This window comes from Podarcis raffonei, chromosome 16 (assembly GCF_027172205.1).
Source record: "Podarcis raffonei isolate rPodRaf1 chromosome 16, rPodRaf1.pri, whole genome shotgun sequence".
Lineage (NCBI taxonomy): Eukaryota > Metazoa > Chordata > Lepidosauria > Squamata > Lacertidae > Podarcis > Podarcis raffonei.
In genome coordinates, this window is record NC_070617.1 from 15,290,990 (window position 1) to 15,303,566 (window position 12,577).

General features: G+C 48.5%; 1 protein-coding gene across 35 annotated transcripts in view; it reads left to right on the top strand.

Moving 5' to 3' along the window:
• The window catches only part of NRXN2 (neurexin 2), a 341,743-nt gene extending 338,623 nt beyond the window's left edge, over window positions 1-3,120 (top strand). For 22 of the 35 annotated variants that reach the window (XM_053369648.1, XM_053369650.1, XM_053369654.1 and 19 more), the window contains one exon: window positions 967-3,120. In XM_053369648.1, the coding sequence (XP_053225623.1) occupies window positions 967-1,862 (896 nt within the window). In that variant the 3' untranslated portion in view covers window positions 1,863-3,120. The remainder of the gene's footprint in view (window positions 1-966) is intronic. The other 13 variants (XM_053369667.1, XM_053369668.1, XM_053369669.1 and 10 more) reach the window with 1 other exon arrangement.
• Window positions 3,121-12,577: the final 9,457 nt, after the last annotated feature.

Below are 12,577 nucleotides of genomic sequence, written 5' to 3' on the forward strand. Positions count from 1 at the left end.
GTGATGGGGGGGGCAGGCAGACAGGATTCCTGGGGCTTTGAAGGATGCCTATTCAGAGATTTGTCTCTTACCCAATCCCAGTGGCAGAAAACTCCCTTCTGCATGATACCACAAGCCATTTTGATTTATGACTAAATAGGTACCCTCTCTGCACTCCCAATTTGGAAAGAGCCGATGAGCTAGAGTTTCAGGCTCCCTGGTGAATTCAGAATGGACCATTGGTTCTGAGTACTGCTGGTGGGGAAGGGGGCAATTGGGACACCCCAAGAAAGGGGCAAAGGGGCTACTGTTTCGGGATGGGGATGTGGGTGGGGAAGGGAAGATTTGAAATGATGCAGTCATGGAAAGAAAAGAACAGAAATGAATCTAGCGAGAAAGAGACATTATAAAAAAAAAGCAAGATGCAGAGAAAGATGTTTAAAGAAAAGAAAAGAAAAAAAAAGTTGTTTTTTCTCCAAAAAACATTCTTACCTAGTTTTCTTTTTTGTAATTTTTTTTCTTCATGCTAATATCACACGGCCTATTTGTTGATGTAAGTTGACTGAATTCCGTGGTTTGCTCTCTTATTTTTAAAAACAAACAGAAAGGGAAAAGAGGAAGAGGCAAGAAAAGGCAATATTAGTGTTTTAGCAGGAGAGGATGGGAAGCCAGCCAGACAGCCGAGGGTTTTATTGCTCTTAATTCTGCTGTTTTATCTGTTTAATTTTTTGCGCATTAAATGACTTTTTTAATTCTTTTTTTTTCCTTCTTCCTTTGATTATGATTTCTCTAGACTAATGTGTTGCAAAGGAGAGAGAGAGGAGGAAAGAAAGAGGACAGTTTAGTGGCCAGGGATGGAGACGGAGGGGTTTGGCTAGCTATAACTCTCGTGGCTTGAGTTGTCTTGTGTCAAGGGGGCAGGGCGCCTGCGAGGTCACTAACCCGCTCTCCCCTCTTCTGTCTCTCCCCCTTTTCTCTCTGTTCTAGGAGGTGAATTAGTATTGCCCATAATAACAGAAGACTCCCTAGACACCCCTCCAATTGCCACCCGGTCTCCATTCATCCCCCCGCCTCCCACCTTTGGCCCCTTCCTAACCGTAGTCGAGACCACCAAAGACACCCTTTCCCCGCCATCCCATCCAAGGCCCCCCTGTCTGGCCGACCAAGACGACAGCGACTGCGAAGAAGGGATCGAGGCCTCCGGCTATGCCTCGGGCGAGGTTTTCGACTCCAGCCTGCCCCCTACTGACGACGAAGATTTTTATACCACCTTCCCCCTGGTCACGGATAGGACCCTAATAGGCCGGCCGGAAGGAGCTTCCAAAAAGGCCCAAGGATACCGCCCCAACCTTAGGACAGGACTGCCGGCTTCGCCCTCCGTCCCCGACCTCCTGACCTCCACAACCTCTCCCAATCTGGTCCGTAACATTCCCGCCGGCAAAATGAACAACCGGGAGCCCCTCAACCCCCAGCCAAAACAGTACCCCCCACTCTCCACCTCCTTTGAGCCCGACAAGCTAAACAGGCTTAAGTACCCAGGTATAACCTCTTCCCCCAATTTCCACAATCTGCCCACAGCTAACCCCACCGGCCCCGGGGAGAGGGGGCCCCCCGGTGCCGTGGAGGTCATCCGGGAGTCCAGCAGCACCACCGGCATGGTGGTCGGGATCGTGGCGGCCGCGGCCCTCTGCATCCTCATCCTCCTCTACGCCATGTACAAATACCGCAACCGGGACGAAGGCTCCTACCAGGTGGACCAAAGCCGGAACTACATCAGTAACTCGGCCCAGAGCAACGGCACGGTGGTCAAGGAGAAGCCAGCCGCTGCTGCCAAAACGCCCAGCAAGAGCAAGAAGAACAAAGACAAGGAATATTATGTCTGAGCCCCCCCTCCCAGCCCCCCCAGCCCCTGCGTGCGCCAGAGAGACCGACACCAGCCGGCGCACGCAGTGGAGCCACCCAGACCTACACGCACCCAAACTTTCTGGAGAGGAGACCACCCAAGCGCATCCTTCCCCTTCTTCCGCATCCGAGAGGCCAGCTGATGGCGCCCTCCAGTGGCCACCTCCACCCGCTCCTCTTGGGTTAGCTCATCCCTCGTTTACTTTAAGCCCTTCCCTCCTCGCAAAAAAAACGAAAACACAAAACACACAAAGGAACCACAGCAAGAAGGTTGCAGGGTCTCCCTCCCTCCCCACCTCCTTTTCCACCCTGGCCATCCAACCCTGCAGGGTTGCTGTTTTTTCCCCTTAGGCAAACGGAGGGGGAAGGGAAGCCACAGTGGCCGAGGTGAAGGGAGGCAGCGTTGGCCTGAAGAGAGGGACGCTGGGAAGGAGGAGAATTAAAAGGGGGGGGGGATTTCAAGCTTCCCAGGTGAGGTTGGAGCCAGAATGCTGCTTTGTGATCTGTCTGCAAGAGAGTCTTTGCCCCTCTCTTTGTTGAGGGGCTTTTGGTGTGGAAAACAAAAAACTGGGGTCCACCCGTCTTTCCTCACCCCACCCCACCCCAGCACCACGCTCTGAAACAGAGATGCCTAGCTGGAGCTCACAACTCTACAGAACCCTATAACTGAACTAGGGGGCAGAGAGGACCCACAGCAGCCAAAAACAACCCCTACTCCACCTCCTCCTCTCTCTCGGAATTATCTCAAGCAAAGGGGTCTGTCCTTTCTATCATTTCTCTCTCTCTCTCTCTCTTCGTTAATGTGTCAGAGTCTTGGAAATGTGTGGAATAAAACAAAAAGATTTTTAAAAAGAAAAACTACTAATTATAATAAAAGAAGCAGGTGACGTGGATTTTGCTTGCGCTGTTGGGCTGAGGACTCCCTCCTTCCCCAACAGCCAACACCTAGCCTGTCTTGTAATAAAAAGAGGGAGTAAAATTGAGGTGGTGTTTGACACCCATAAATCAATGCAGTGGAGCGCAGCTTTGGGGTGCAGCTGCATTGTGTGTGTGTGTGTGTTTGCGTGTGGAGGGGGGGTGGATCAAGTATCTCCCGGGGGTTTTGTTTTGCAGGGGTCCAAATGAACCAACCTTCAATACCTTCCATCCCTTCCCCGCCCCTTTTCACTCTCCCTTGGATCAAGGTGCTACTATATTGTGGTCTTTCTTTAAACTGTGTTACAAGCATGTGAAACTTGGGCTGACTTTTAGTTTTATGTCGTTTGTCGGGGCCGGGTGTCGAGAAAAAAAGTGTGTGTGGAGCCAGATGCAGCAGCAACAGCAGCAAGGACATCCCTTTGCATCAAAGCCGCAAACAGACCCTGGCAGTTTCTCCAAAGGGCGCAATGGCCAGTGGGAGGAGGGCGAGGACGTGTCCGTGTGTGGTGCAAGTGGTGAGTGCGTGCAGAGCGCATGGGCGCAGCTGGGGCTCCAGTGTCTCTTCCCTCCCCGACCTCCGGCTGCCTTCCCGGTTCTTCCAAAAAAAAAAAAGGAGGGAGACAAGTCAAGAGGAAGCCATAGATAACTCTGTGCAGAGTTCGATCTATCTGTCTATCTATAAATACACAAAGATATAAAGATATATAAAGATATATATAGAGATATATAAGATATAAAAAGTATACATAATATATGGAGAGTTTAAAGGCGGCCATTTGAAGGAAGGGTCAGGAAAAGGCTCTTGGCTCCAGGAGTCAGATGGAAGGGTCTGCGATGGCAGCAAATGGCCAGTTCCTACATTTGCCCAAGGTCAGGGCTGGGGAGCTCCACCATTCAGATCCTAGGGGCGTTGAGGGGATGGACCTTTCCTCCCCAGGTGAGTTTTGAGGGTATAGATGAGGGGTGATGGCTTATTCCAAGTTGGCAAGAATAGCCCTTTGGTCTTTCCTCTGGGTGCGTTGGGTGCCGAGTGGCCCTTTGAGAGGGAGAGTTTGGGGTGACCATTGAGGGCGTTTAAGGGGCAGAGAGGCAAGCCAGGTCAGCTCCAGGGGAGTGGAGGGGACACCTCAACAGTGTCCTCACCACCCATCTGCTTTCCCATGAGGATGGCCCAGGGCAAGGTCCATTAGGGTGAGTGGGGCAGCCGCCCCACCTGCCTTCTTCATTACAGCAACCAGTCTGTGTGGGGTGGTCCTGGCTGTCGGCTGCTTCCTCCTCTTAAGTCTCAGTGTTGCCCTTGCAGGGACTTAGCAGGGAAGAGGGAGAGGAGGGCAAAACTAGACTTGAGTTGACTCTGCGCCTCCTTGTCTGTGGCTCAGCTCATAGACTGGGCTCTCTGCTGCGGCCCAGGGCATGGAAACAGACAAGTGGCCTTGTTGCTGCCCCAACTGCAGGAAGCATTGCCTCTTTCAAATACATCCTCTTCTCACAAGCCTTTCTTTCAACACCAAAAAGGGCAGTCCCTCCCCCAGCCCAAAACATTAAAAGTTTGTAACAAGTTTTGCATGAATCTTCACTGATTTACCTTTGCAGGAAGAGCCAGGACTTACTGTGACATTTGCCTCCCTGCTGCCTTACATAGCAACTGAGACTCTTTGTCCCTGATAAAGGAGCTCCAAGCTCAAACTGCTCCCAAAATTGAATCTGGAATAATGTAAGTCAGAGAAGGGTCTGTGGAAGGGATCAGTTATGTCCATCTGTTATCTCACAGGGCTCAGGTTTCCAGGCCACTTGTGGTCCTGGCCACCCTCCAGTTGGTCAGTGCCCTCCTTAAAACAGACCCAGAACTGGACCCAGGGCCCCCAATGCAGCCTGATCAGAGCAGAACCATCACCTTGCTCCTCACCCCTCTTCCTGGCCTGCCACTCCTGCTGCCACAGCCGGCCCCCTGAAATTTGGGATAGGGGAGAAATTCTACAGAGTTTGCATTTAAAGGCGAGCCCTTCCTCAGTTTGCACTTTTCTGAAACAATTTGAACCAATGGACGGCAGCCCTCCTTCGAAATTCTCACTTCTCCGAACTTTGCAATTGAGTTCTCTAGCCAGGCGATGTGTGAAAAAAATGGATATATTGGTGGAAATAGCACACAAAAACACATAAGGGGGGAATTGCTTCTCAAAATGTTTACTAGGAAAAATTGCGGATGAAAAGGTAGGGGAAATCCTCACTGAAATGGTGGGTTTTTGTGAGGACTTAGGGGGAAATCGCAAATGGAAAAATGAGGAAGCGAGAAGCACTGAAATGGATTGGTTTGCCCCCTCCCTTCATACAATTGTTTTGTCACCATCCGGGCTTAGGTGACAGCCCAGTTCAGTGAAAAGTATTTGGGGGTGAGGCTTTAACAGCCTTTAAACAACTGTTAGGCATGAGTTTGCAGAACTTAATTGGGGCCTGGGATGGATGGAAGGGAGGATTTTCCACCAATGCAGATCTTTGCCATTTTGCAATGCAGTTTTGCACCACTGCAAAACAGCAGGAGGTCGGGGGGGGGGGAGCTTGGAGGCAGCTCTCCCTGCTGCATGACCCATTGAGGGGCAAGGAGAGCTGCCCTGTGAGGTATCCAGGAGGCTTTGTTACAGCTGCAATAAATACTATACTCACTTAACTGGGAGTAAGTCCATTGAACTCAATGGAACTTAATTCTGAGTAGGCATGCGCAGGCTTGTACTGTAAGCAACTGGGAATAGTTGTGCTTTAACCTCTGGTGTGTATAAAAAGAGATGCTGAGATTCGAAAGGAGAACCTGCATTAATCTCAAACAATTTGGCAGCATTTTAGATCCGGATTAATCTTAACGTTTTAAAATATTTTGAAATTTCACTTCTCCAAGTCCAGCTCAGTAGGATGCTTTTCAAATTTTTCCATCTTGCCAATGGATTTTAATGCAAGTGGGTTAAAAAGTTTGCTCTTCCCAGTGATGCTTTAAAAACCCTAAATGCCATGTCACCTGTGGTCGGAGCTGAGGAAATAAATGCAGAGGCTGTTAATTAAAAGCGTTGCAAGCAAATTCAACTCTGGGGATTTCCCACCCCTTCCACATTTATTTGAGGCCTAGTTATGACATAACTTGCTTTCAGTGAGTTTACAGGCATCATTAAATGCGGGCCCCTTAACCTGCAAAGGAAAGGCACCACAAGAGCTGCTGCTTTATGAGTGTTGGCTGGGCTAGTTAATGCAGGAAAGGGTCCCTCAGCCTCTTACAACTGGCATCAAGCAAAGGCCTTTCCCTTTGGGACAATCAGCAATGCCAGGCACCCCGCGCCACCCAGGTCAGGGTACTGCGGCTGTGGACACCAGGAGTGGAGCAACTGCCTCAGGCAACTGATGCTGGCAGGGGGCAACACCCCATCCCATCAGAGGTCAGAACTCTGTGCGCCTCACACAACTAGTTTGGCACCCCTAAAACTACCCTGGTGTCATAGAGGGCATTGCCCCATTGCCAGTGTTGAAGGAAAATTCAGCTGCCGGTCCAGTTGACCTCTGTAGGTGACGTGGGGAGGGGGCAACTTGGGCTGGCCCTGGGCTAGTGATCTTCCACAGGCTGGAGCAACAGCCCTTCACCTCTCAGCTCCTGCCCTTGCTGGGGGGGGGGGACAACTTCTTGAGGTAGCAGATCCTCTCCTTGGGGTGTGTGTGTGTGTGTGTGTGTGTGTGTGTGTGTGTGTTCGTGAGAGAGTGGGTGTCCAGTGCCTGGCGGTCTCTTGGTGCTATAAAAATTGTTCAGTAATCCTGTCCTTGAATGTAGCTTATTAGCCAAATTGAACCCAGTCTTATAGTGGACGGACCTTTCCCACTTCCCCATACAGAGTTTTCTGCTGGGCTGTATCAAGGGGGCAGCAGAAACCTTGTTCTGTGCCAGAGGGTGGAGGTGCCTGTGAGCCATGAGGCCTGGCCTGCACTCGCTAAGGTAGCCTGCTGCCCTCCAGTGCCATAGAAGAGAGAGTGACCCCATTGCCAACACTGGGAGTCAGATCTGGTCAGGTTCTGAATGTGGGGTGGCAGAGGACATCCTCAAGCCGGCAAGCGTGTTAGGGCAAGAGCCCTGAGGTCTCCCCTTTGCAGACAGTATGAAGAGTGTTTAAGGAAAGTGAGGGATAATTTGGGGAGAGGCTATTGGCCGTAGAATTGTAGAGTTGGAAGGGTTCCCAAGGGTCGTCTAGTCCAACCCCCCTGCAATGCAGGAATTGCAGCTAAAGGATCCCTGACAGATGGCCATTCAACATTCAGCTGGTGAGTCACAACCCCCAACTGTTGGGCCAGGGACCACGAACGCCATACATGTGTCCAGCTTAAAAGATGCAGGTTCTAGAGGCACCTTTCCGGCAGTGAAGCTGAGAGGGTGTGGAAGAGAGAATGGTGGGAGAGGCTTGAAGAGGGAGATGGTAGCACTGGGTGGTTCCCTTAAAAAATTGGAGGACTTTGCAAAGCTTCCAGGGGTGACTCGGGGCTTCTTGGCTGGATGTTTCCATGAATACAGAGAGTGTGCCACATGCAAAGCAACTTCTAATTTTGTCAAATAACCCAGGATGGAAATTTTTGAACTATACAGAACTCTTCCTCGTGTGAGGGTGGGGAACACAGCGTCCTGGGACAAAACCTGGAGTTCTCCCCTCTTTATGGGCTGTATCCAACTAAAGTCCAAGAGTCAACCAGCTTAAATTCATGGACCTCTGTTAGTCATGTCCATTAATTTCCATGGGTTTGCTCTTGAATATGACAAAGGTATAACCAGTGGCAGATTTATAGGTATGTGCAGAATTATGGCCCCACAAGGCTGAGGGGACTCCCCAAGTTATCAGTAGATATTGTTAACTGAGGGGAAACCTTTGAAATGTGACATCAGTGACTCTAGTTTTTTAGTTTGTTGTGCTGTTTCTACTCCCTATTAATGTCAGTGTTGGCTGGTCCATTAGGACAACCAGGTCTTAGCCTGACCACACAAAATATCAAGCATTTTTCAGAAAAATATTTCACCCAAATATCATCATTTGTTCTCTGGCCAAACAGTTCTCTGCACCACTCAGACAATCTCAGTCCAGAAGTAGCACTGTGGCAAATAAGTCCCACCCATCTGTCTCTAGGCAGAAAAACAAATTGATATTAAATGTGTATCAGTGGCGCTACTGGCTCTGAGACCTGCTTGTGTAGTTCCCCCTTCATCCCTCTTGTCCTGATAGCAGTCCAGCCTGGTTGTCCCAGAGCTCAGAGCTCTTTCTGCTCAGAGCATGCTCAGAACTGTTTCCTTAAAGGCTACACTACAGTAACAAAGCTCCACACCCAGCTTCCTGTGACCAGCCTTGTTGATTCTTTAATGTTTATTTCATTGTTTGCAAGCTCGCTCTTATGCATGTAGCTCTGTCTTATTTTCAGACACAGGCACATTGATTTAGGCAAAATGTAGGGCCCTCCAAAAGGGTCCTGTGGACCATAAATCTGCCACTGTGTGTGGGTGCATTGCATGCAACCCTCTGTCTTCATTTCCGGAGTCGGTGAAGCTGCCACCTGTATGTCCAGAATCTGAGGAAGATTTCTGTGTAACGCAAAAAAAAAAAAGCCTGCATCCGGTCTTTTTAGTGGGTCCAGATAATAGGGCAACCTATTTGCTCTGTAGGGCCAGCAAAGCAAAGCAAAACGGCCCCCTCCCCAGCTGCTCTCTTGGTTCAGCGCTTGCCTGCTCAGTCAGAAACTGGGGGCTCCCCAGCCACACACGGACATGTGCCCACTCATAGTTCTTGAGCGGTGTTTGCCACTCCTTGATCCTAAGATACCTTTGGGCTCCTGCAGGTTGTTGGGGAGACACTGGCCTCCGTTTGTCCATTTGAATTGCTTCCGACTGATTGGGAGGGGAGTTGTGTTCCTTTTGTGGTTATTCTAGCTGGCCATCTCTGGACCCCACCCCCAATCCAAAGCCAACTGAACCCATCTGGGGATTGGCGGGGGAGGGGTGTTCTGTGTGTCGGGGGGGGGAGAATCAGCCATTTGTTTTTGTTTTATTTTTAATTTTTTCCCTCCCCACAATCCTCAGCTGTTTCTCAGGCGGGGCCCACCTGCCCACTTCTACGAGAGTGTAATGAGCATTATTACCAAATGTAAATTTATTTGTACATTATTAATATTTTATTTTTATCTGGGGAGGGGAACATGCAGAAGGTCAGAAACTCCATAGGCAAAAACACCCTCAGATTCAAAACCCTCTTTTTTAAATAAATAAAAAATACTAATAATGGTGATAATAAAAAGAATTTGGGGTGGGGTGGGGGAGATCAGTTCCTTTTGGCAATGAAATTCCTGACATTTTTTCCCCATTTTTTTAATGGCATTCCATTTGGGGTGGAAATCAGTTTTAATTTGACTTGATTTATTTTGTAATTGATGACTTTTTTTAAACGACAAAGGGGGAAAAATTACCTTTCCTGTTTGTTTGGTTTTTCTGGGGTGGGGTTGGGGGGGATAAACTGTGATTCTGCATATTTACCCTGTAAAATTCCTGTATTCTTCAATGTTATTGTAAAGTGTTACTGATAAAAGATGATTATGAACAAACAAACGAAAAAGTCCAACCCATGTACATTTAGCACAAAGGGGAATACAGTTGATTCTATACTTCGTATACTTTGTTCTAGTCTTTCTTTTGTACGGCTGGGGACGGTGTTGCATGAGAGGGCTCTGGACTTCCCCTCAGATTGAAGTTTATCAGAGTTTCCCATGAGACGAACCATTAAAATAATTGGGTGTATGCCTATTTCCTACCTCTGCGTCAAGCACTGACTTTCCAAAATGGTTCCACCACCAGACAGACGTCACACAGACTCCTGTTCGTGCTGTGTAACTATCCCTATACAATGGTAAATATTTAACTGGAGAAAAACATTGTTTTGAAGGTGTTGTTTGCATGCAGTGTCCCCATCTTTTCCAGAACTTGGTTGTATTTGACTACTGAAGGGGCAGAATAAATGCCAGGGGGTTTCCACGCAAGCTCTTCACTCCAGAAGAGCCGGACGAGCATCTTTGGGGCACCACACCCATCTCTCTCTCGAGATTTATGGGTCTAACGAGTCTTTCTAAATGCATAGCATTATCCAGATGTCATTGCTCTCCTGCTGAAAGCCATGTGTAGAATTCCAATGGGCTTTACACACTTGGAATGAGGCGCTTGGTGTATCTGTGTGGCTCCCACAATGCTCCAATATCTACGCCGTCAAAAAAACGATGGAGCCCAATAAGGCTTTGGATGAGGCAGCCTTTGGAACTCCCGCACCTTAGGACTGAAGCCTAAATACTTTTAAGTTTGCACTAAAGCAGACATCCAATCTAAGCGCTCTTGCACAATTAAAACGTAAAGGAACCCCTGACAGTTAAGTCCAGTCACGAACGACTTTGGGGTTGCAGCGCTCATCTCGCTTTACAGGCCGAGGGAGCCGGCGTTTGTCTGCTCCTCAGACAGTTTTTCCAGGTCATGTGGCCAGCATGACTAAAACACCAGAGCAGCACATGGAAACACCATTTACCTTCCCGTAAATCTACTATTAATCTACTTGCACTTTTTTTTGGCATGCTTTTGAACTGCTAGGTTGGCAGGAGCTGGGACTGAGCAATGGGAGCTCACCCCGTTGCAGGGATTCGAACCGCTGACCTTTTGATCAGCAAGCCCAAAGCTCAGTGGTTTAGACTACAGCGCCACCCGCGTCCCTCTTTCACAATTACCTCCATGATATTAAAAGTGTTTTTTATGAAAGATCAGGGGAAACAAAGGCAGTTGCTAAAATGGCACCCACCAGGAAAGACCACAGTTGGGTTTGTTTTTTCAATGTTTACATTTGTCCTTAATTACTTCCTTTTCTTTTTTAGCTCTGTTGCACAAAGAGGTTATTAAAAGCATTGGTTAAAAAAAATTAAAAGACATAAAACATTGATGAGAATATGGAACTGATATGAGAGTCTGCTGAAGGAGATGTGTTGGTATTAAAGCTCAATCCACCAGTCATCACTATGCCTCTTTAAGAAAATGGAAGCGAACCCTGAAGGCCATCAGCACCTGTTGAGATTGTGTTGTTCTAGCCATTATCTATTTCCTGTTTCCTGTCGGGGAAAAGACAAGGAGAGGATCGTGGGTGGAAAGAGGAGGTCAACTGGGTGGCAGCGCCCATCAATGCCCTGCCAGGCTCCGCATTCCTACCCCTCCTTCATGGAAGGCTTCCTGGAAAATACTGCCTCACATGGCAACCTGATGCAGGTGTGTACTCAGAAGTAACTGAAGGAAGGGGGAAGAATTTGATTCAGTCGGCACTGAAAGTTGAATCTACCCAATCTGCACTTTCTGAAGCCATATGTAAAGTGAAGCGCAGCAGCCCTCCCTCAAAATGTGCTCTTCTCTGAATTGCCATGCAGTTCTTCAGCCAAGTCTTGCACAAAAGGGTGTGTAAAGCCTGCAAAGAAATGCATACATTAGTGAAAATATCATACAAAAATGCATTATATCAAGGAAAATATTTTAGGGAACATATGCTTTGCAAAATAATAATAATGTGTATTATTTGGCAGAATTGCAGTCAAAAAAAAGTATATTGGGATAAATTCACACTAAAATTCTGGTGAATGTTCACGATTACTTCTTTTTTTTTTTAATCGCAAACTGACGTGGAAATGTGGATAACTGAATTTCAGATTAGAAAAATAATAGATTAACATTGGCCAAGACTGACAGATCTGCCCATCCTTAGAAGGAAGTCCTATAGGAGGTAGGCAAACTACGGTAAGGCCCAGGGGCCAGATATGGCCCAGTCGCCTTCTAAATCCAGCCCGCGGACAGTCTGGGAATCAGCATATTTTTACATGAGTAGAATGTGCCCTTTTATTTAAAATGCATCTCTGGGTTATTTTGGGGGCCTGCCTGGTGTTTTTACATGAGTAGAATGTGTGCTTTTATTTAAAATGCATCTCTGGGTTTTTGTGGGGCATAGGAATTCATTCATTTTTTTCCTCCAAAATATAGTCTGGCCCCCCACAAGGTCTGAGGGACAGTGGACTGGCCCCCTGCTGAAAAAGTTTGCTGACCCCTGTCCTATAGAGTGCAGAGGGGTAAATGGCTATGGGGTTGCATTTGGGGATGGCACTTCCATGTGGCAAACTGGCAGTTGCCCCAGGTGGCAGCAATTAGCATACATGCCCCAGGCCCTCAATTGTGACAGAGGAGGGAGGAAACCCTCTGAGGGAGGAGGGGGCACCAGAGGGCACTGCCCCCAGGGCACTTGGCCACCTCAAATCTGGCATTGGCCCTGAATTGTACAAAGAGGTGCCTTGGATTTTTCTAGCCCAGTTCGCCATACGCAGACACAGAGGGCACCGGTGTCTTTGCGGGGTTATTGCGAGGATAAAATAGGTATGGGGAGAACCCTGCATGCATCTACGAGAGGAAGGGTGGGATCAAAATGGAAGAAGAGAGAAAGAGAGAGATGCTTGGAGCCAGAGGCCTCTGCTGCGGCTGTGCTCCTTCCTGCTGTCCTTCTGATTAAATCAAACTGGAGCAGCTCCTCCTGAGCCTTTCAGCCTGAATTATTTTGAACCGCAAATATCTGATGTCAGCCTCAGTCCTTTCCAGGTTTCTGATCAGAACGGCTTCCATCCAGATGGCAACTGGGGGGGGGCAGATGAGCACCTCCTGCATCCAAGGAGCCCCCCCCCAACCTCTTCTTCCCTAGGCAAAGTCGAGATCCCAGAG